The 21,174-nt window shown below is 36.6% G+C and overlaps 1 protein-coding gene across 1 annotated transcript in view; it reads left to right on the plus strand.

Annotated features, from left to right (window-relative positions):
* LOC149563779 (phototropin-2-like) overlaps positions 1-21,174 on the plus strand; it is a 411,881-nt gene that overhangs the window by 340,807 nt on the left and 49,900 nt on the right. Inside the window, exon 21 of the mRNA XM_089826907.1 lies at positions 5,362-5,474. Within this exon, the coding sequence (XP_089683033.1) occupies positions 5,362-5,474 (113 nt within the window). The remainder of the gene's footprint in view (positions 1-5,361; positions 5,475-21,174) is intronic.

The following is a 21,174-nucleotide window of genomic DNA, read 5'->3' on the forward strand; positions in this document are numbered from 1 at the left end:
CATGTGACTGGTAAAACATCCTGATTGATGCCGTTAATCTATCCGGATGCGGAGATAGATTAACTCGGCGCCGACACTAGCGCGGAGAAGGGGACATGACAAACACCAGCGCTGTTCTGCACTTTGACATCAGCATTCTGTATCCTAGCAGTTTGCACTCTGATACCGATGCTCTGTATCCTGGCGGTTTGCACTTTGACATTGGCACTCTATATTGTGGTGGTTTGCACTCTGACACTGGCGCTATTTTAGATAGTTGTCTTATCAACAACTACATTCTTTGGTGAAGAAGGATCGTCGTTAAGCGAAGTTGTCCATTCTGGAAGTGTATCACAGACGAAGAGTTCACTCCACGCTCGTACTCCCTCAACACTTTGAGCCGTACGAGTTAATTCCCTTCTATCTGGATTCTCTTCCCTCGACATATACAAGTTTAGAAATTCCTCCCTTGCTTCTTCCACCAAATCCAACCGCTGTCGAGTCTCTTCCAACAATTGCTCGATGCTTCAATGTCCATCGACAATCTACTGAACCTCCGTCTGTGCTGGACCTATTGTGCCAAAATTAAATTTTCTTGTGTGGTGCGTATTCCATCTTTTCCCTTTATCTTATTTCTATCCTTTTTAAGCTCATTTGGCATTAGTTTTCATTCCTCTGCCCTCATTCCAAGTCCATTGGGAAACGGCGCCAAATGTTTACCGTATGGGTAAATAGATTAATGCATACAGACAATGAAACAAGAACAGGTAATAGCAGTACTCCTTTTATTTGCATATATGCTCAGAAATTACATAATGCTTATGATGATTCTTACAATGATTTCGTATGGTGTATATATACTTTCCGAAGAACCTTCCCGAAGGCGTCCATCGGCTACATAACAAGAACCTTCCTGAAGGGGCTGTCGGCTACATAATATTTACAAACGACATCGACCCATCGGCTACACAATATTTACTGACGAGATCATCCCCGGCAACGGTGCCAAATGTTTACCGTATGGCTAAATAGATTAATGCATATAGACAATGAAACAAGAACAGGTAACAACAGTACTCCTTTTATTCGCATATATGCCTTGAAATTACATAATGCTTATGATGATTCTTACAATGATTTCGGATGGTGTATATATACTTTCCAAAGAACCTTCCTGAAGAGGTCTGTCAGCTACATAACAAGAACCTTCTTGAAGGAGCCGTCAACTACACAATATTTACCGACGACATCAACCCGTCGGCTACACAATATTTACTGACGACATAAATCAATCTGAACAAGTTGAGCAAAATAGGGAATGTTCTGGTGACATATCACTAATGACGGAGATTGTTGATAGAAAATGATTTTGCTGCAAAGGCATGCTAAATAGAATCACCAGTATCCACAAGTTTGTATAGACCATGATCCTCAATGCCAATAGCTATAGTAGTGTGTCCCTTGCATCCAAAAATCAAACACTTGGGTATTATAAATACCAGGTAAAGCTAAGGAGAATGTCGCATAATTTGACTCACTGAGAGTAGGTTAAGTTCCATGCTAAGAACAGAGTATGCATTAAGGAAAATGAGATTCCTTCCACCAAACCATATCTGACCATTGCCCTCTCCAACACCTATATAGTCTTCACCTCTTCCAAATATAACTAAATTAGTAAAGGGAAGAAAATTTGTAAAACCAATCATGCCTATGAGTCAAATGTCAAGAAGCACCAAAATCTATATACCAAGCTAAAGACTTCACATGGTCTACGGGTCATTTAGCCATAATGGCATAAAAGGCAAACTCTCTCTTCTCTGTATGCTGAAGAACATTGTCTTTAGGCTAAGACCCTCCCTACTTCTATTGTTCAAAAGCCCATTGAATGCGACAATCCTTGTCAAAAAGGCCATATTTGTGATAGTAGTTACACTACACTTTCTTTGAACCATCCTAAGACTGACTTGAGCCCTTTTGCTAAGATGACAAAGTGTTTGAGATTTGCCTTTATCCTTGTGAAATGATTTGGCTGAAAAAGCTTTCTCTCAGGAGGATGAGGTGACACTGCTACCAAATTGTTGTTTCCAACGAACTTGTTGCATGAGTTTGGTGCACACCTCTATAAATTTGAGATTAACATTAGTGGAAGTAATGTTGAGAGTCTTAATAAAGTGCTCATAAGATTTAGGCAGACTCATCAACATGATGATTACCATATCTTCTTCCTCCATTTTCTAAGCAATAATTTTGAGCTGATCATAAATGTCCTTAATCTTTGTGATATGCTCTTGTAAGGACATGTGTTTGTCCATCATGACGGAGAACAACTGGCTCTTTAGAAAGAACGCTTGACTCTTGTCTAATGTCTAATGCAACACTTGCAAATGCTTCCGAATGTCTACTACTGACTTGCTAGAAGGAATCTCAGGTAAAGATCATCTATAAGAAAGAATTTGAGAAGCATAACAGCTTCTCAATTTTGGTCATCAAATTTGTACTGATTTGCTTGGAGTGTGGTAGGACAAGTCTCTGTGCCCAAAACAATTGTATCAAGGCAACGATATTTAAGGATTGTCAGCATGTACTGCTTCCAGGTGTTCTAGTTTTTGTCGTTCTCTGTTTGCCTTCTAACATTAAGTTGGTCAATGAACTCATCTTGCACATTTCCTAATGCATGGAAAACAAGAAATAAAGAAGAGATGATAGCAGGGATTCTGAAATGCAAATCCCAATACAAAAAACAAATGCAAATGCAGGTACAGACTTCAGAAAAATAATAATGTACAACTAGCACAAATTTTGAGAAAAAACTTCAACTAACGTAGAAATTTTTGACAAAGATCTAGGTGAGATCTCAAAAAACCTAGAAAATATTTAAAATCAGAATAAAATTCCAACTACTATGAAATTTTTGGCACAAAAATTGAGGAACCCAAAAAATCTAACAATGGCCTAATTGAGATCTTGCAAAACACACCAAAATTTGCAATTAGATTTTAATCTAGCAAAAAAACAATTTTTTAAATGAAACCCTAGCCATATGTAAAACACCTTCAAAAAATGGGAAATCTGTAACAAATTATAAAAATAGCCTTTGTTTTTGCCAGAAAGGACCTTGTAGAGGCCAAAAATGGTGGAGGAAGCTGCCAAAAATAACTAGATTGAATTGCATGATCGCAGATTAGAAAACCAACCTAGGAGATGGTGGCACAAACCAAAAAAATGTCATCAGTTTGCAGATAAGAGTGCTGGTGTGAGTAAAAAATGACATGCAGGAAGCTGCAAAATCTCATCGTTTTGTAGAGGAAGAGTTCAAAAATGAATGCCAAACAACGTGCCGGTTGCAGACAACGATGATGTTCAGTAAAAATTATGCCTAGATACAAAATGATGGAAAAAAATGAGCATTTTAGCAAAAAATGACACACAAAAAGTTACATATTCAAAAATATAATGCCTGAGAGTGAGTCATTGGGCTTTGAAAAAACCAAAAAAGCACAGGCACACACGGGAGGATTTGCAAAAAAAGTATGGATAACCCAAGTCGGGTTGGAAGAAAAGTTAATGCAAGCAAATCCTAGAAAAAAGTTTTGCAAAATTTTAGACAAATTACAATGTTTTTGAAAAAAGGATTTGCTCTGATACCATAATACACTAAGTAATTGGTAAAATATTTGATGTATTAACAAATGATCGAAAAGAGCATGATAAAGAATTTTACAAATGTACAAAATAGAAAGCTTCTATTTAGAAACTAAAGAAGATCGTTGAAATGATCTTATCTGTCTAAATTACATTATATACAAAAGTGACCATTGAAGTAGAAATAATAATATTCTAATAAGTTCTTTGTATGACAACTATGCTTTGCTTCTCTACGATTCACATGAAACTAACAATCTTGTCTTAGGGATTCAATGATGTCACATATGAATTGACAATTAAAAATAATGACATGAAGGAAAACCACAAAAATGAATGACTACCAATTTGAGATTGTATTCTCAAATTAAATATTTCTACACAAATTTGTCTTCATCAGAAGACTTACACAAATTTCACAATGAAGTACAAGTTTGAAATATCTAAAATGCTATATCCAATGACAGATTGGGGTGGTTGCTAACCATTGAAACTGTGATTAAAGAATAAGTAAGGTCTTCCACCTCCAAAAGTGTGTTAAACCACCTTTGGCCTCTAGCTTTCGGAAATACAAAATCCAAAAATTTAAACTTCATTATTTATATTTATTAATTTATTAATAAATAATATATTCTTGTCATTCAAATAGGTAATGGCTCAAAATCAAGATTATCTATTATTATTATATGTTGAGATTAATAATAATTATTTGTTAAGCTCGAGTACACTCCAACCCAAGACCTCCCAGATGAGAGTCTCACAACTTAACATTTTGTTGTGGATTGCTGCCTAGTCAATTATTATTATATTACCAACAAACTTAATTATTTATTTATTTTATTTAACCATTAACTTATTATAATATTACTTATTAAATCTTGTTTTAGGAATGGGGACATTACAGTCTTCCCTTCCCCAAGATTACTAGTCCTCAAGCAATGTTGATCCAATTCAAATTTTTCCACCCTAATATCATCTTGCTTTACGAGTTTGGATTGAATAACCTTGAAATGGAAATTTCAACTTGAGGTGAGTACTGTAATATATTTATAAATCAAATATGAAAATATTTTGTCAAAATATCCAAACTAAAATCCTAAGAATAATTCAAAAGAGAGAACCCATCTTGATTCACTGTAGTGTTTCCCTTTATAAGTATTGCCTTGTTCTGTGAGGATTTTTGATGAATTATCCTAATCATTAGGGAGAGTTCATAATCAGGTCCCATGCCCCCTCGGGGAGGACCAAGTAGAGTTCTAGTTGACTTCTAAGGTCATTCCAAAATGGCCCTAAAGCTATCTGACCATCTCATTATGACTTTCTCCTTCTAATGCCTTATGGATATCCTTAATTTGGTACATCCATCTCCACATGAACAATGCAAGCCTCCTTTTCCTTTATTCATGTTCCTTTGTCGTACTTAAATGATATGAAGCTTTCCCATCCACCTATCATGATGTTCAATGCAATATCTTGTATCTATGTATATTTATTCATACTTCTTGGTCAAGCTTCTATGATATGAAGCTTTAGCATCCTCTATCTTTATGTTTAATGCAGTATCTCATATCTATGTTCATGTAAGTTTTATTAAATCAAAACTGTATAAACAAGAAACATATATATATAAGCTTTTGATAAATTTAGGTAAGTTTTTAAGTTATTATTTGTAAACCGATGTTATAGTTTTACATAATAAATGGATGTCTTATTTTTTATTGTTTTGATTTCTACTTTCAGGTATCTTGATATATGAAATGCTTTATGGGAGAACACCATTCCGAGGAAAAAATAGGCAGAAAACATTTGCAAATATACTTCACAAGGACCTGACCTTTCCTAGTAGCATCCCAGTGAGAACCATTCTCCAAGCTTGAAATACATTTACAGAATCTATATTTCCTTTTCACGTTGGATTAAATATGAAGGATATCTGTTTGTTTTTTTAAATTTTAGGCGTTTTATGTGACTTTGATTAGCATTGAGTTTGATTAGCATGGATTTGAATAAATTTTAACATGAAAGAAATTGTCATCATCAATTAGGTGCAGTTGTTGCACATTCAAAGCAAATTGTGAGGATGGTTGTAAAAGAATTATTTTTAAACATTATTTAATTTATAAATGCATCCAAGAGTTTTAAGATATGTATTTTTTATCGATCAGGTAAAGTTGAAAATGGTCAAATACAATCTTCTTTCAGAACATGTAATAAATTGTAAATTCACCCAAGAATTATATAATTGAATATGATCGTGTAATCTTTATAAGTACATATAACCTTTGTGCCATTGGCAGTCTCAATTTCCTGGAAACAATTTATTTGTATCCCATGGAAGATTGCTCCTTTTTGTTTATTTCATGACTGTAACAAAGTGTGAAACCAGTTTAAAACATTCCCATAAATAGATTGATCAACTTCTGCTATATCCACACCTGTCAAAGACAAAAATATCCATTTTTTTCAAGTCCAGTTGAGAATTTTTCTTCTGATCCAGTTTCTTTGATTTGACTGTACATGACTAATTACACCCAAGGATGAGGATAAAAGAGAAACTATAACACTTATTTGTACATGATGAATTACACCCATGGCGACTTCTTATAAGAGGGATTACTGCTTACCTACTTGAGTCACAAGGTTATTTCCCTTTTATTCCATCCATTCTTTCTTAATTCTTTCCTTACTAAAACAAAAATTGCCCTTCCCATAATTTTTATTTTTGGCTTATCATAGCCATGGTCACAAGTCATGTACCAAGGGCAGACATGACAAGATGAGTTTTGATCTGGACTTAGATTTGGCACAGACTTAACAAACTGAGAAAACTATGAAATATGAATAATTTCAAGAATTACAAAATTTCTGTCATGCAGCCTTCAATTAATAAAATTTACAGACAAATTAATCAAATAGAAACAACTTTGATCACATACAAAAGCTTGAAAGGGAGTTTGTAATGACCCTCCTCAAATCTACTCTCAAAAATGCTGATGAAAGCTCAAGGAATTTCATCAAACAATTCACATGCAAGGGACGTATGACTGATATAGTATTTTAGCTGGCTTTAAATGACTCTTTCTTCAATTTGCATCAATGAGAATCTTGTGCTAGAAGACTCCAAATGGACCACACAATGACCTAACATGAGTGTGCTACTAATTTTGACAATATTTGGTGCATATATATGATCTAAGCATGAGAAATGAATATCTACAGCCAACTGGCATTTTTACAAATAGTTGGTATGCAAACTAACTAGCTGATAAATAATGATATTGAATTGCTTAAATGACACCAGCAACTATTATCTTCTTAATTGCAATGAAATTTCAAATACAATGCTCATGAAATATGGCCAAGACTTTTGGCATTTACATGGATTACAAAATGATAATGCTGGTATAATGCACACTTACAGCTGAAACTTATAATACCCTAAAAACAATACTAACAAGGGAACCTGGTTGTAGATGGCTGTAATAATTTCCTTCAATGCTGCCCCTTCTGCTTTGCTTTTCCGATTTGCTTTTTCAAACTTCTTTTTCGGATCTGCTTTTTGAACTGCTTTTTTCAGCCTGCTTTTTCGGTTACGCTTTTTTGGACTGTCTTTACGGACTGCTTTTTCGGTTCCGCTTTTTTGGACTGCTTTTTCGTATCTGCTTTTTCGAACTGCTACCATGTTAAATCTCAAGACCATATCTTTCAATGGCATTAAGATTTCCAGCTTGAAGGGATTTTGTCCTTCAAACTATTGAGACATAATCTCCAAAAAAATTCTGAATTTCTTTGATATTTCCAAGCATACTAAAAAGAAGCTCTTCCCTTTCTTTTATAGTGTTCTCACAAGAACTCAATCCTTCGTTTTCTCCATGTGGGATAAAACATCACTCCCTTTATGTAACTTATGTCTCCAATGTGTTATAAAATAAAAGGGACTCTTTTAATTTAAATATTTCCCACAAACTATAGTCTATGCATTAATAAAGTTAAATATTTAAATTTAACTTTATAAAATAGCTTTATCAATACATAACAAATCTTATCAATGATAAACAAGTCTTCTTGTCGATTTTAAACAATTACCATCGACATACCGCTACCACTGGATGTCCGACCATATCCAAGATGACTTACTATAAATAGTAAGTATGCCCAAAGTTGCCTCAAAACCCCACAGAAAGACCTGCAGCTGAAACTATCTAGGCCAAATGGCCTCTAAGTCCTTTTAATGTCCTAGTTAGCCTACGGGACTGTGGGGAAATAGGCTAACAACAACATCATGCTATAAATGCTAAAAAGGGGACATTACAGTCCGCCCTTCCCAAAATTGCTTGTCCCCAAGCAATGGTCGAACAACAACCCAATCAATCCGCATGGATCCCAAATGTAGTCATGAACTATACTGCTATCAGTCAACATAGGCTCCTGCAACAACCTCTGAAAATTAACCAAGAGAAATCCATAATCAAATTGGCGAATACAGCTCACCCAAGCTCCAAAGCCAGGAACCCATGAGAAATAAGTTCTCAAAATATCAAAACCCAAGTAGATTAGATAACCCGAACTGCCAAAATAGTAAATACCATCAACACATCCCACTAGCCTATGTGGAATGTACAATACAATTCTGCAACAACGATGAATACTCCCGCATGAAACTGCACCAAATACAGAGAATCCACACACTGCACACCTACTGCAATTAACACAACTCTGCAGATCACCGGTCACTGTCTCATAACCATAACACCCATGCACTACTGATGGTGAATAGTCATTACACGATAGATAGCAAAAACGAGAGCTCAGACCAAACTTGTCTGCCATCAACTCCTCAACACATGGATCAAAAGCAAACCGATGAACATATCCTACAGTATAATACCGGTAAAAAGAACCAATCCCAGTCAAAGACTCATCCTGCAGACGTGATACAACCAACTATGACTGATCATCAGCTAAGTCAGAGGATGATATAGCCAAGAGTGCAGAATCAACAACAACATCACTAGTCTCTGTGCTCTCCAAGTCAAACATATCACAATGCTCAGTTGCAGCAGCCAACTCAATTGAACCTGCCTCTAGTGGAAACGGACCAAATATGCCAATACTAGTTTCGTGGACAGATATCCCCTCATCTCCACTACCTCTATCAACCTCGACCATGGACATCCGCGGATCACCAGACACCACAGTTCGTGATTGTACAGAATCCGGTAAAGACTGCAGTCGCTCTAACTCCATGGTCACCTTAGCCAAATGAAACTATGACTCCTCGAAAGCCAACTGTGTACTCTCAAGAATCTCAGAAGTCACCTTGAGCTGCTGAGTAAGCTTACTCACCTCATCTTCCTTGGCCAATAATGCATCGTATGCTGTACTCCCCCACTCCATAAGATAATCTCTATCGGCTACCAACTGCATATAATTCTGTCTCAGAATCCAAATAGCCTCCCATAAAGAGTGGATCTCTGTCAAGGAAAGATAACTACCTCCATGCTCATCACTAGTAGGAGAACCCATCCATAAACTGCTAACAATTGACGAGCAACGTCAAAATGCTGGCAAGTGATAGAAATGTCTCGCTCACTAACTCTCAACTGACTAGACACATGATGGCACTGGCTAGACTGTCTCCTACAAACCTCCTCTGACGCACTGTCTAAAGAAGTATCCTCAAAGTTACTGGTCTCTAGAGTATTACCATCCATATCCTGCGAATCAACTCCAAAGCTCATATCAACATACAGAGTATCAAAAACTGTAGCACTGCTATCCAACTCCTCTGTACCAAAAGAAACTGCCAAGGAAACTAAGTCTTCAAAACTGCCCACTGCATCCTCCTGGATATCATCAATGCCAAAATGATCCTAGGACTCATTTGTACACACTGCCAAGTATGAAAGATCATCAACACATTCTAGCAAGAATGGTCAACTGGATATATGAACAAATCCCAACACCGGTGTATAAAAACTAATACCAACATTGGACAAGTTGCTGGCACAAGAAAAGACAACACCGTGCAATCTGCTAATCAAATCCATGATAGCACCCAAACAATCACTGTTACCAAAAAGTGATAAAGATCTCCAGTCAACTGAATCCCAAACGCCAATATAACAATCTTGAGTCCATATTCGTAAACTAGAATCAGCTGGTAACTCAAGCAAACTCCTCACCTGGGTAATATGACCAATACCAACTAACTCCACATACCTGTTTGACATTGTCCCTGTATCTTGGATGTGAATGCAAGATGAACTCGCAACATTATCAACGACCACATATGATCTGCCTGCCGCAGAAAGCTGAGTATTAGGAGTGCAAGATGAAACTAAACTCAATTCCATGCCATGCTTATCCCTATGTCTCTCCCAGTCCTGTAATGCCAATGGAGTATTCACCAAAGAAGCTCGAGTGTCCTCAAGCTCGCGAGAAAGCTTGTCAACTTCCTCCTCCTTTCTCCTCAAGGCAAAGAAGATGGTCACGATTTGATAGAAGATGTAAATAACTCAACTTCATCATTCCCATTCCTTCCCTAATCGCCTGTAAGTCAACACAAGAAGACTTTTCCTAAACTCCCTTATGTCTACCCTGTAACTGAATCATCCGAATGTGATCCTCTATCATATCCTGCATCCTGTCATGATGAGATAATGAAGTCACAATACTGTCGTTGCTCACCTTTAGCTGGCTGGACAAATCATGCGGAGTTCTACCAACCTCAACCTCATGTGACGAAGCATCTAACTGTGCCTGGTACTCTTTCTCAGAAAAGTCATGCATGCTCACTTTCTGATCAACTGTGCTATCCTCAAACATGACAGTATCCTCAACTGCAATAACTTCATCCAGCCCAAGTGTACTGGAATCACTATCTGTGTCAATCACACAATCTGGTGTGTCTGTGATATCACCTTCTAATGCAACTAGCTCAACCTGCACAACATCTATAACCCCTTCTACCTGTGAAGATGATGCAGATAAACCATTACCTGAAGATGTGCTAATGTCTCCCTGTATCGAATCTGCATGTCTGTTAAACTCCTCATACAAGTTTCTGCCTGTCATAGGGAAGGTACGATCCTTAGGCCTATCAATCAAGCTCTTTAACCACATACATGCCATAGGTGACAAATTCCTCTCTTTTGTCCAAACATAACGTAAGTCTTCTGCCAAAAGTTTAGAAATTTCATCCTCCCCCTCAAACAAGATTGTGAACATGATGGAGTGCATCGATGCCAATACTCTGCTGGGATGAAACTCGTCCATAATATTCCAAAATGTATTAAACATCCTGCGAATGTCACTAATACAACCAATTGCCAGCATAATATTTTCAAATCTACACCTTGCAAATACTTCAAGTAATCTTGCCCTCTTTGTGAAAAAAGGGTCCCGAATGTTGTCCAACTTTTCAAAGCTTTTTACCATGGCATGAAGTACCTCTTTCATAATCTGATCGTCATAAGAATCAAGGCCAGCTATTATCCTCATGATTTCACTAGTGCAAGAGAGAGCTCTAAGTCTTATTACCTCATCATGATGTCTTAATAATCGGGTCTTAACCAATAAACCAAATGCTGGAGATAAAGCTGTTTGCATAGCATCGGGTCTTGACTGATCAAACTTGCCTAAATAAGTTTCCAACTCCTCCAAAGTTCTTAGAAGGTCCTCTGTTTGCTGAAATGGACAATCTAATTTCTTCTTTACATTGTGCATTCTTTCTTCCAAATCCTTGTCTCTTGTTAAAGCCATACTGATAATTCAATTCAATCTGAAATAACCTAATCAGGCCGGCAAGAAACCGCTCTGATACCACTGTAATGACCCTCCTCAAATCTGCTCTCAAAAATGCTGATGAAAGCTCAAGGAATTTCATCAAACAATTCACTGCAAAGGACGTATGACTGATATAGTATTTTAGCTGGCTTTAAATGACTCTTTCTTCAATTTGCATCACTGAGAATCTTGTGCTAGAAGACTCCAAATGGACTACACAATGACCTAACATGAGTGTGCTACTAATTTTGACAATATTCAGTGCATATATATGATCTAAGCATGAAAAATGAATACCTACAGCCAACTGGCATTTTTACAAACAATTGGTATGCAAACTAACTAGCTGATAAATAATAATATTGAATTGCTTAAATGACACCAGCAACTATTATCTTCTTAATTGCAATGAAATTTCAAATACAATGCTCATGAAATATGGCCAAGACTTTTGGCATTTACATGGATTACAAAATGATAATTCTGGTATAATGCACACTTACAGCTGAAACTTATAATACCCTAAAAACAATACTAACAAGGGAACCTGGTTGTAGATGGTTGTAATAATTTCCTTCAATGCTGGCCCTTCTACTTTGCTTTTCCGATTTGCTTTTTCGAATTGCTTTTTCGGATCTGTTTTTTGAACTGCTTTTTTCAGCCTACTTTTTCGGTTTCGCTTTTTCGGACTGCCTTTACAGACTATTTTTTTAGTTCTGCTTTTTCGTATCTGCTTTTTCGAACTGCTACCATGTTAAATCTCAGGATCATATCTTTCAATGGCATCAAGATTTCCAGCTTGAAGGGATTTCGTCTTTCAAACTATTGAGACATAATCTCCAGAAAATTTCTCAATTTCTTTGATATTTCCAAGCATACTAAAAAGAAGCTCTTCCCTTTCTTTTATAGTGTTCTCACAAGAGCTCAATACTTTGTTTTCTTCATGTGGGATAAAACATCACTCCCTTTATGTAACTCATAGTTTGCAGACTCGGACTTGGAGAGTACTCGGCAAGCCCAAAATTTTCAACTCGAAAAAAACTTGGCATATACTTGACAAAAACTCGGGGAAAACTCGGCAACTCAAAAAGTACTAAAATATAAAATCTCTTAAAAGAAACATATATTTTTTGTAGAATACAATTACAAAATGTATTAAATTAGTAATTGACATTTCAATAGAGAAAATGTGTAGTTTTATAGCACTAAAATGATGTGAAAAGTGCATCTAATCCAATGTTTTACTTGCATCAACATTTTTACCTACATTTTTTTAACATCTATAAATACACGAGAGTTAAACTTGAGAGTACTCGCACCGCCAAAAAACTTGAGAGTACTCGGCAACTTTGAGAGTACTCGGAGAGTTTGCAAACTATGATGTAACTTATGTCTCCAATGTGTTATAAAATAAAGGGGACTCTTTTAATTTAAATATTTCCCACAAACTATAGTCTATGCATTATCGTCGGTAGAAATTGTGTATCAGCCGACAGGTCCCTTCGAGAAGGAAATTGTGTATCTGCCGACGGGTCCCTTCGGGAAGGAAATTGTGTATTAGCCGATGGGTCCCTTCGGAAAGGTTTTTGTTATGTAGCAGACATAATGTATCTGGTCGACGGACTCCTTCGGGAAAGCTCTTCGGAAAGTATTTATAACCCCTTCGGGAAGCATTGTATTCATCTTATCATCAGATATTATCATGGAAGCATAATGTAATGTTCTGGCATATGCGAATAATAATAATAAGAGTTCTGCTGGTTGCTGTTCATGTTCGTATTCATTGTCTATTTCTTAATTAATCTATGCGGTAAACATGCATTAATAAAGTTAAATATTTAAATTTAACTTTATAAAATAGCTTTATCAATACATAACAAATCTTATCAATGATAAACAAGTCTTCTTGTTGATTTTAAACAATTACCATTGACATACCACTGCCACTGGATGTCCGACCATATCCAAGATGACTTACTATAAATAGTAAGTATGCCCAAAGTTGCCTCAAAACCCCACAGAAAGACCTGCAGCTGAAACTATCTAGGCCAAATGGCCTCTAAGTCCCTTTAATGTCCTAGTTAGCCTACGGGACCGTGGGGAAATAGGCTAATAACAACATCATGCTATAAATGCTAAAAAGGGGACATTACAGAGTTTTAGTTGAAGGAAGCAACATTTTCAGACACATAAATAATGGTCAATTGTCTTAAGTATGCAAAAATCATGGAGGATGATATCCATGGCATAAATAACAAAAATTACAATATGAATATTAATTGCGAAAAATTTACCAAAAAGATATGAAAAATGTTTCTCTTCAATCCAACATGACTTCAAATGATTTTCATTTTTTTGGCTATCTAAAACTAGAGTGGAGATTTGGGAGCAGTGCCCCTGGTGGTGTTTTAGTGCAATCATCAGAATTGGTAATGTACTAAGCATAAGATATGGATTGTTGACACTTCTTAGATTTAGCAGATACAATCTGTTTCTAGTCATTTGGATTCTTACTATGATAACAGTACCTCTTCCTAGAGCATTAACCAAGTGATCATCTCCTAACTTTATCTTGGACCTGATTGTTTCAACAAAAGTAGTAAAAACATTTTTGTTACCTATCAAATGATTGTTGCAGGAATTGTCCAACAGGCAAACATCTTTTGTTGTTGAGCATGATAAAAACATTGATGGAGTTCCTTCTTCTGTGTTCACATTAGCTCTATCCCATTTCTGGTTTGCCTGTTTCTCTCTGCACTCACTCTTACAATGTCCATATCACTGTATATTTGATTTATTATATTTACCTCTTCCTCTGTTACACCTGCCTCTTCCTCTTTGGTTTTGAGAGTAAGATAGGCGCTTCTCTGATTGATTTTTAACATTGTCCCCATTATCAGAATGGGAAGAACTTCAACCTCTTCTTCCTTTGCCTCTACCACCTCTACCACTTCCTCTACTGATTGTATCTTATTTTTGTAGGGCAGTTTCTAGAGATTCATTTTTATTCATGGTACACCATTCAACATTGAACCAGTCAACACTTTATGAAGTACAAAGAAAGATCCTAACATTCTTCGATTGTTGTCAGCAAAATATCATATGAATGCAGAAGACTTCTAAGGATCTTCTCTACAACTTTCCTATCTATGATATCTCCACCATAAGCTGTTTGTTGATTTGCTACATCCATGGCTTGAGATGACCTGATTTACGGTTTATGTGTCTTTCATTTGTAAAGTTTCAAATCTTTTTCTCAGTATCCATAGCTTACTATTTTTTACGTTATCAATTCCAAGATATGCAGTTGCAAGTATCTCCCAGGCTTGATTTACATTAGTCACTGCTTCTATTATGGGAAAGATAGAATCTTCAACTCCATTATGTATGTTCCATACGGCTCTAACATCTTTCCTTTTGTTCTCTGCATTTGCATTCCTCTATGCATTAGTCATTGCAGTCAGGTCATTTGCAGTAGGTTCTTCACATTTTGTTCTACAACCTCCCGACTGTCTAGGTTTCTTAGGAAACTTTTCATTTTAATGGCCCACATGGCATTAGTCTTTTCATTTACTATTGGACCCTGTGTGCTAGAAGCGCTGGTAGATGTCATGTCTAATTCAATCTATTTGCCCTTTTTCCTGAGTAAAATAGCAGGATTTCTCTGCAAAAATACTGAGACATTTGATTACCATAGTCTACTCTTTTGCAGAAGGAGATTTGTGTGCACTTGAATGTTTCTACTTTGTTGGTTTTTGTCTCTGTAGGGTTGAACTCGACTGGTTCACCACAACTCTTCAGTGGCTTCTGCCTCTGCAGGGTAAAACTCGACCAGTTCGCCAAAACCATTCTCTGTGCTAAGAAAAGGAGACACTTCCCACCATTTTTACACAAAACCAACGTTTATCTAGAGATCAAGAGACTCACTACAAAATGCCCAATAGAATCCAGTACTTGCTTTGCCCACTGATGGAAGGGTCATAGGCATTGATCTGAACAAAAGAAATGGCTAAAAGCTACTGCTAGGTCTGTTTAGGTTAAAGCTCTTTTATTGAGAGGACACTGGCTCTGATACCATGACAGCAGTTTTGACAGAGGCAAAAAATAAGATATATATTATTTCTAAAGACTGTTTAGAAGATATATATATATCAGTTCTGAGAAAAACAGAACAGCGAAAAATGGGATCCTCGAGCCCTCCAAAACGCTAGAACTGACCGCCTAATAACACATGTGCATGGTTAACCTAACTAGAAACACAAATTGACAGTTACAGATGGAATCATTAGTTATATCTAACAGAAATGCCCTGTCCTTGAGACTTAAAAATTGATCATTATTTGATCCAAAAAAATGAGCTTTGAAGTGAAATGCTCAAACATTACATAAAAGTTGGGAAGAAAGAAAGTTTTAAGTAGAACTAATCTAAACAAAAATAGCCTACAACATTCGATCTTCCTTTGCCAAAAACTTAATGCAACTAGAATAGACTCAGAAAACAACTGAAATATTCATTTGTGGATATAAGGAAAGGGCTTGCATTTCTAATGCTTTAAATCTTGATTTTTGTATTCATGGCTGAGCAGAAAAATTGTCCCCAAGTTTTATGACATGGCTCAACCATTTTAAAATTGTGGTACTTGCACTTTAGGGAAGGCTCTTCAAATGTGATGTCTTTGTTGATGATTTGTAGCTTCAGTCAGATAACTGATTACTATGCAAATCATTCTTAGATATAATAGAAGAATGATTATTTATTATATTCACAAGTATTTACATATATAAATGTATGTCTAAATTGAGAAATAAATAATTGTATTTTGTGGAAGGAATCAATATTAAATTTAAATTATATATATATATATATATATTAGAACTAGAGATATTTGATTTGGTCAATTAATATTTACCAATTGTAAATTACATTCTAAGGTGACTGATGACATGTTAAGCGGTGTTATCGTGAGTCCCTGATTATCGTGGATGTTAAAAGATGGGACGTGGAGCCATGTCCATGGGGGGACATGACTCCATGTGAAGGCATGTCCATGGAGGGATGTGCCTTCGTGTGGAATCATGCCCTCCCGTTGGCATGTTTTCACATATATTTATATATGGTGCAGACTGAAAGGGTTAACACAGTGAACAAATAAAATACAGGTCTTTGAGTGTTAAATTTTTTGTAATTAAAACAAATACACTATACGGAACAGTCTGCAATCAGACTTACATTCTGATATTACTGAATTCTATATATTATATATTGATAATTATTAGCAATAATTTATAATAGAAATAAAATTCAGTTTGTTAAATCTGATCAACAATCTTAACATGGTATCAGAGCAGGTTTGAGAAAGGATTAGATCATATTTTCGTTATTGAGATACTCGACATAATTGTTTTTAAAAAATAATACACTTATCAAAATGATGAATAGAATTAGACTTGAAGACAGACATGAAGGTGCTTCAAATTTTGAGGCGTGGAAACTACGTATGATGCTCACACTAAAGAGCATGAGTTAAAAACAATAGTGGAAAATTCAGTTTCTGAACCTAGCAATAAAGATGAAAAGACTCAGTGGGAGAAGAACATCACTAAAGCAATGAAATTATTAGTAGACAGAGTGAAGGACCACATAGTGCCTATTATCATACAACTAGACCCAAGCTATGTTTTATTCAAAGCTCTGGAAGATATGTTCAAGATCAACAATACTAGTAGACTTCTTGCTCTTAAGAATCAACTCTCTCATATAAATATGAATAAGGGAGAGACTATCACCTCATACTTTATGAGGATAACAAAATTAAGGAACCAACTCTCCACAATTGGTCATACGTATGAATGTAAGGAATTAGCTATGATATCCCTAAATGGACTTCTTATCTCATGGGAAACATTTATACAAGAAGTAAGTGCTTGTTCCAAACTCCCCAAATATGTTCAACTAAAAGCTCACTGGATTCAAGAAGAGTGTAGATTAATAACTAGACGAACTGAAATAAATTCCACAAAAGATGATATTCTGATTATCATAACCCTAGCAAACAAGAGCGGGAAGAAAGCTAATCTGAAAAGGAAAAAGGGAAAGGACTCAAATGGGGAACAACCATTCAGCAAAAGGAGGGACCTATCTAAAGTTCAATACTATAGATGTGAAAAATATGGTCATATGGCAGAAAAGTATCCTGATAGACCCAAACCTCAAGCCGCATTCGCTGAAGTCAATAAGACAAGCATGGATTTAGAGAAAATTGTATACCACTCTGCCCTATCCAATCAGGTCTCAAAAAAACCAAACAATTGGGTGATAGACAATGGAGCTTCTTGGTATATAATAGGCTTTAGAGAGCATCTAGATTTCATAAAAGAAGACTATGATGATGAAGTATGTATTGGAGACTATACAAGTTATCCAGTAAAGGGAATTGAGACATGCACTATCAATCTCAAATCAGTCATCTCACTTGAACTCACAAGAATACTATATGTACCTAGAATAAGAAGGAATCTAGTTTCAATTTCAGCACTTGAGGAAAGAGGGTACAAAGTCACTTTCATGGAAGAAAAAGTTCTAGCTTGGCCCAAGAACTCAAATATAAAAAATGCTTATTGGTGTTAGTTTAGTTAGCTTTGGACAGTTGTTAGTCCATATGCTATTATTTAGCAACTGTTTTGCTAACAACTTGGTTAGAGTAAGGACAATTATTTATTGAACAATTGACTTCTTTTAGAAGCAACTAGAAACCAATTTTGTTAGGGTTGGTAAGTTGTTTTATATCTCAGCCGTCGATTTAGAATCAATTTTGGCTGTTGGTTTACCAACAGTGGTATAAAAGGGGGTCTAGGGGGCATTTGGAGAATACGAAGTTTGGAGAAACATTTGCAGTGCTAGCAAATGAGTTTGTAAGTTTGCAGTGTTAGCAAGGGCGCAGTGTTAGCGTGGGAATAGCAGTGGAGAATATCAGCAGGAGAAATTTGGAGGTTGTCGGAGTTCTGGCAGTGAGAGGCAAGGAATTTTGTATCTCTTGATTTGCGAAAGTTTAATATAATTCCTCATCTGTAGAATTGGTTTTCCCTTAGGGGTTTTTCCAGGGACAGTTTGTCTAAAAATATTGTGTTCATTGTGTTGCACATTTCTTTCTGTATTTTATAACTGAAGTTGCAGTTGTGTTATTTTTTGATATTAGCTGAGAATTTTTTTTCAACAATTTAATAATCGTTTAAGATAGGAGATTAATAATCAATAACTGCAATAGTTAAGTTTTTCACATGGTATCTGAGCATTGTTAAGGGTAGAAGAGTTTTGCCCTAGGAAAGAAATTTTGATCTCTTTAGATTTATTATTGTGCTCTACCCTATCTCAAACACACCATATCCCCTACCTCGAAATTGCGCTCTACCCTATGTTGATCAGCATACAACTTCTACTGATTTTGAGCCTGTTGTATGTTCTCCTTGAGCGCTCTTAGGATATCCTGACTATCCTACAATAGGTCTTTGGCTTTGGCCCTCAATTGTTCCCGAAAACTAAATCCATGAAGCTTGGTGCTTCATACCCATACAATGCCATAAATGGAGTCATCCTAATGATCATGTGATATGTGGTATTGTAACAATACACCCCCATGTACAACCACTTCACCCATGCTCTCTGCTGGTTAGTCACATAGTTCCACAAATAGCCTTCCATCCATTTATTTACTATCTCCATTTGCCCATCTGTCTGAGGGTGGTAACTCGTACTAGGTGTAAGATTTGTATTGCACAGCCTGAACAACTCCTAACAAAAGGCGCTCATGAACTTGCTATCCCTGTCGCTAACAATAAATCTTGGTATCTCATGCAACATGAATACCTCTCTGAAGAATTAATTTGGCCAGCTAAGCTACTGTATAAGTAGAAGGAATAGCAAAGAAGTGAGCAAACTTTGTCAATCTGTCTGCCACCACATAAATACAATCTCTTCCCTGCACTCATGGTAAACCAGTGATGAAGTCCATAGAAATACTTTCCCATTTCCTGTCTGGAATGGGCAAGGGTTGTAGTAAACCTGCAAGAAACGTGCACTCTCCCTTATTCTACTGACAAATTGCACACACCCTGACATACCTCTAAACATCATCCTTGAGCCCTCTCCATGAGAATCGCTCTTGGATTTGCTTGTAGGTCTTGAAGACCCCTAGATGTCCAGTTGTAGGTGCATCATGAAATGCCCTCAGAATCACCTCTCTAAATTGTGAGGTAGGTATCAAATAAACCCTATCCTGAAATCTGATCAACCCATCCAACATTGTATACCTGTCATCCTGAATGGTGCCTACAACTATCCCAGAAGACCAATCATCTCCTGCATACTCCACTGCAATCCGATCTCTCCAATCTCTAGAGACCTCTACCAAAGAACATAAGTGAGGTCTTCGAGATAAAGCATCAGCCATCATATTTTTCTTACCTTTGACAAACTCTATATCAAAGTCATAAGCCTGCAATTTAGTAACCCATTTTTGTTCTCGATTATTAAGATCATGCTGGCTCATGAATTATTTAATACTATTGTGATCAATCTTGATCACAAAATGCCAACCTACCAAATATGATTGAAATTTGGCCAATGCATACATTATGGTCAAAATTTCCCTATCATAGATAGAATAGCTCCTCTCAACTCCTCGGAGCTTCGTACTCTTGAATGCAATAGGGTGTCTCTCCTGCATGAAAACTACTCCTATCCCATCTCCTGAAGCATCACATTGAAGTTCAAATGGCTTCATGAAATCAAGTAGAGCTAGAACTAGACAAGATGACATTATCTGTTTGAAGTGGTCGAAATATCTGTACGCTGCCTCTGTCCATGTGTAGGCTCCTTTCCTAGTGAGATTTGTCAAAGGTGCGGCAATCTTTGAGAATCCCCTAACAAACCTCCTGTAAAAACCACATAAACCAAATAAACCCTTAAACTATGTGAGGTTTGTGGGAGTGGGCCAATCCACAGTAGCTCTACTCTTTTCAGGATCAACCTGAACACCATTGACACTAATGATATGCCCAAGGTAAAAGAGCTCAGTCATGCCAAACTTGCATTTTGATTCCTTGGCATATAATGACTCTCTGTCCATAATAGCTAACACCTTTTCCAGATGTTGCATGTGCTCCTCCCAAGTCTTATTAAAGACCAAGATGTCAACAAAGAAGATCAAGGCGAATCTCCTCAACTGCCCCCTAAACACCTAGTTCATACAACTCTGAAATGTGGCGGGTGCATTGGTTAGCCCAAATGGCATAACCATAAACTTGAAGTGCCCATAGTGACATTAGAAGGCTGTCTTCTCAATGTCCTCTGCTCTCATCCTGATCTAGTGGTATCCAAATCATAAATCAGTTTTGGTGAAGAAGCGTGCACCATGCAACTCATCAATTAGCTCATCAATCTTAGGAATGGGATACCTATTTTTAATTGTTTTCTTCTTCAGTGCCCTGTAATCGATGCACATGCACAATGTCCCATCCTTCTTCACTAGAATTATTGCTAAAGCAAAAGGGCTTTTGCTAGACCTAATTGCCCCATCTCCAATAGCCCCTTAATTGCCTTCTCTATCTCATCCTTCTGTTTCTTAGGATGATGATGGGGGTAATCATGACAGGTTTGGCTCCCTCCTTGAGCTCAATAACATGTTCTATTCCCCTGTTAGAAGGAACCCCATGTGGAATATCGCCAAATACTTTGGCATGCCTGTCAAGTATCTCCTAGATATCTGG

Source organism: Cupressus sempervirens, chromosome 4, assembly GCF_028749045.1.
Source record: "Cupressus sempervirens isolate cs-2001-9-10 chromosome 4, ASM2874904v1, whole genome shotgun sequence".
Taxonomy (NCBI): Eukaryota; Viridiplantae; Streptophyta; class Pinopsida; order Cupressales; family Cupressaceae; genus Cupressus; species Cupressus sempervirens.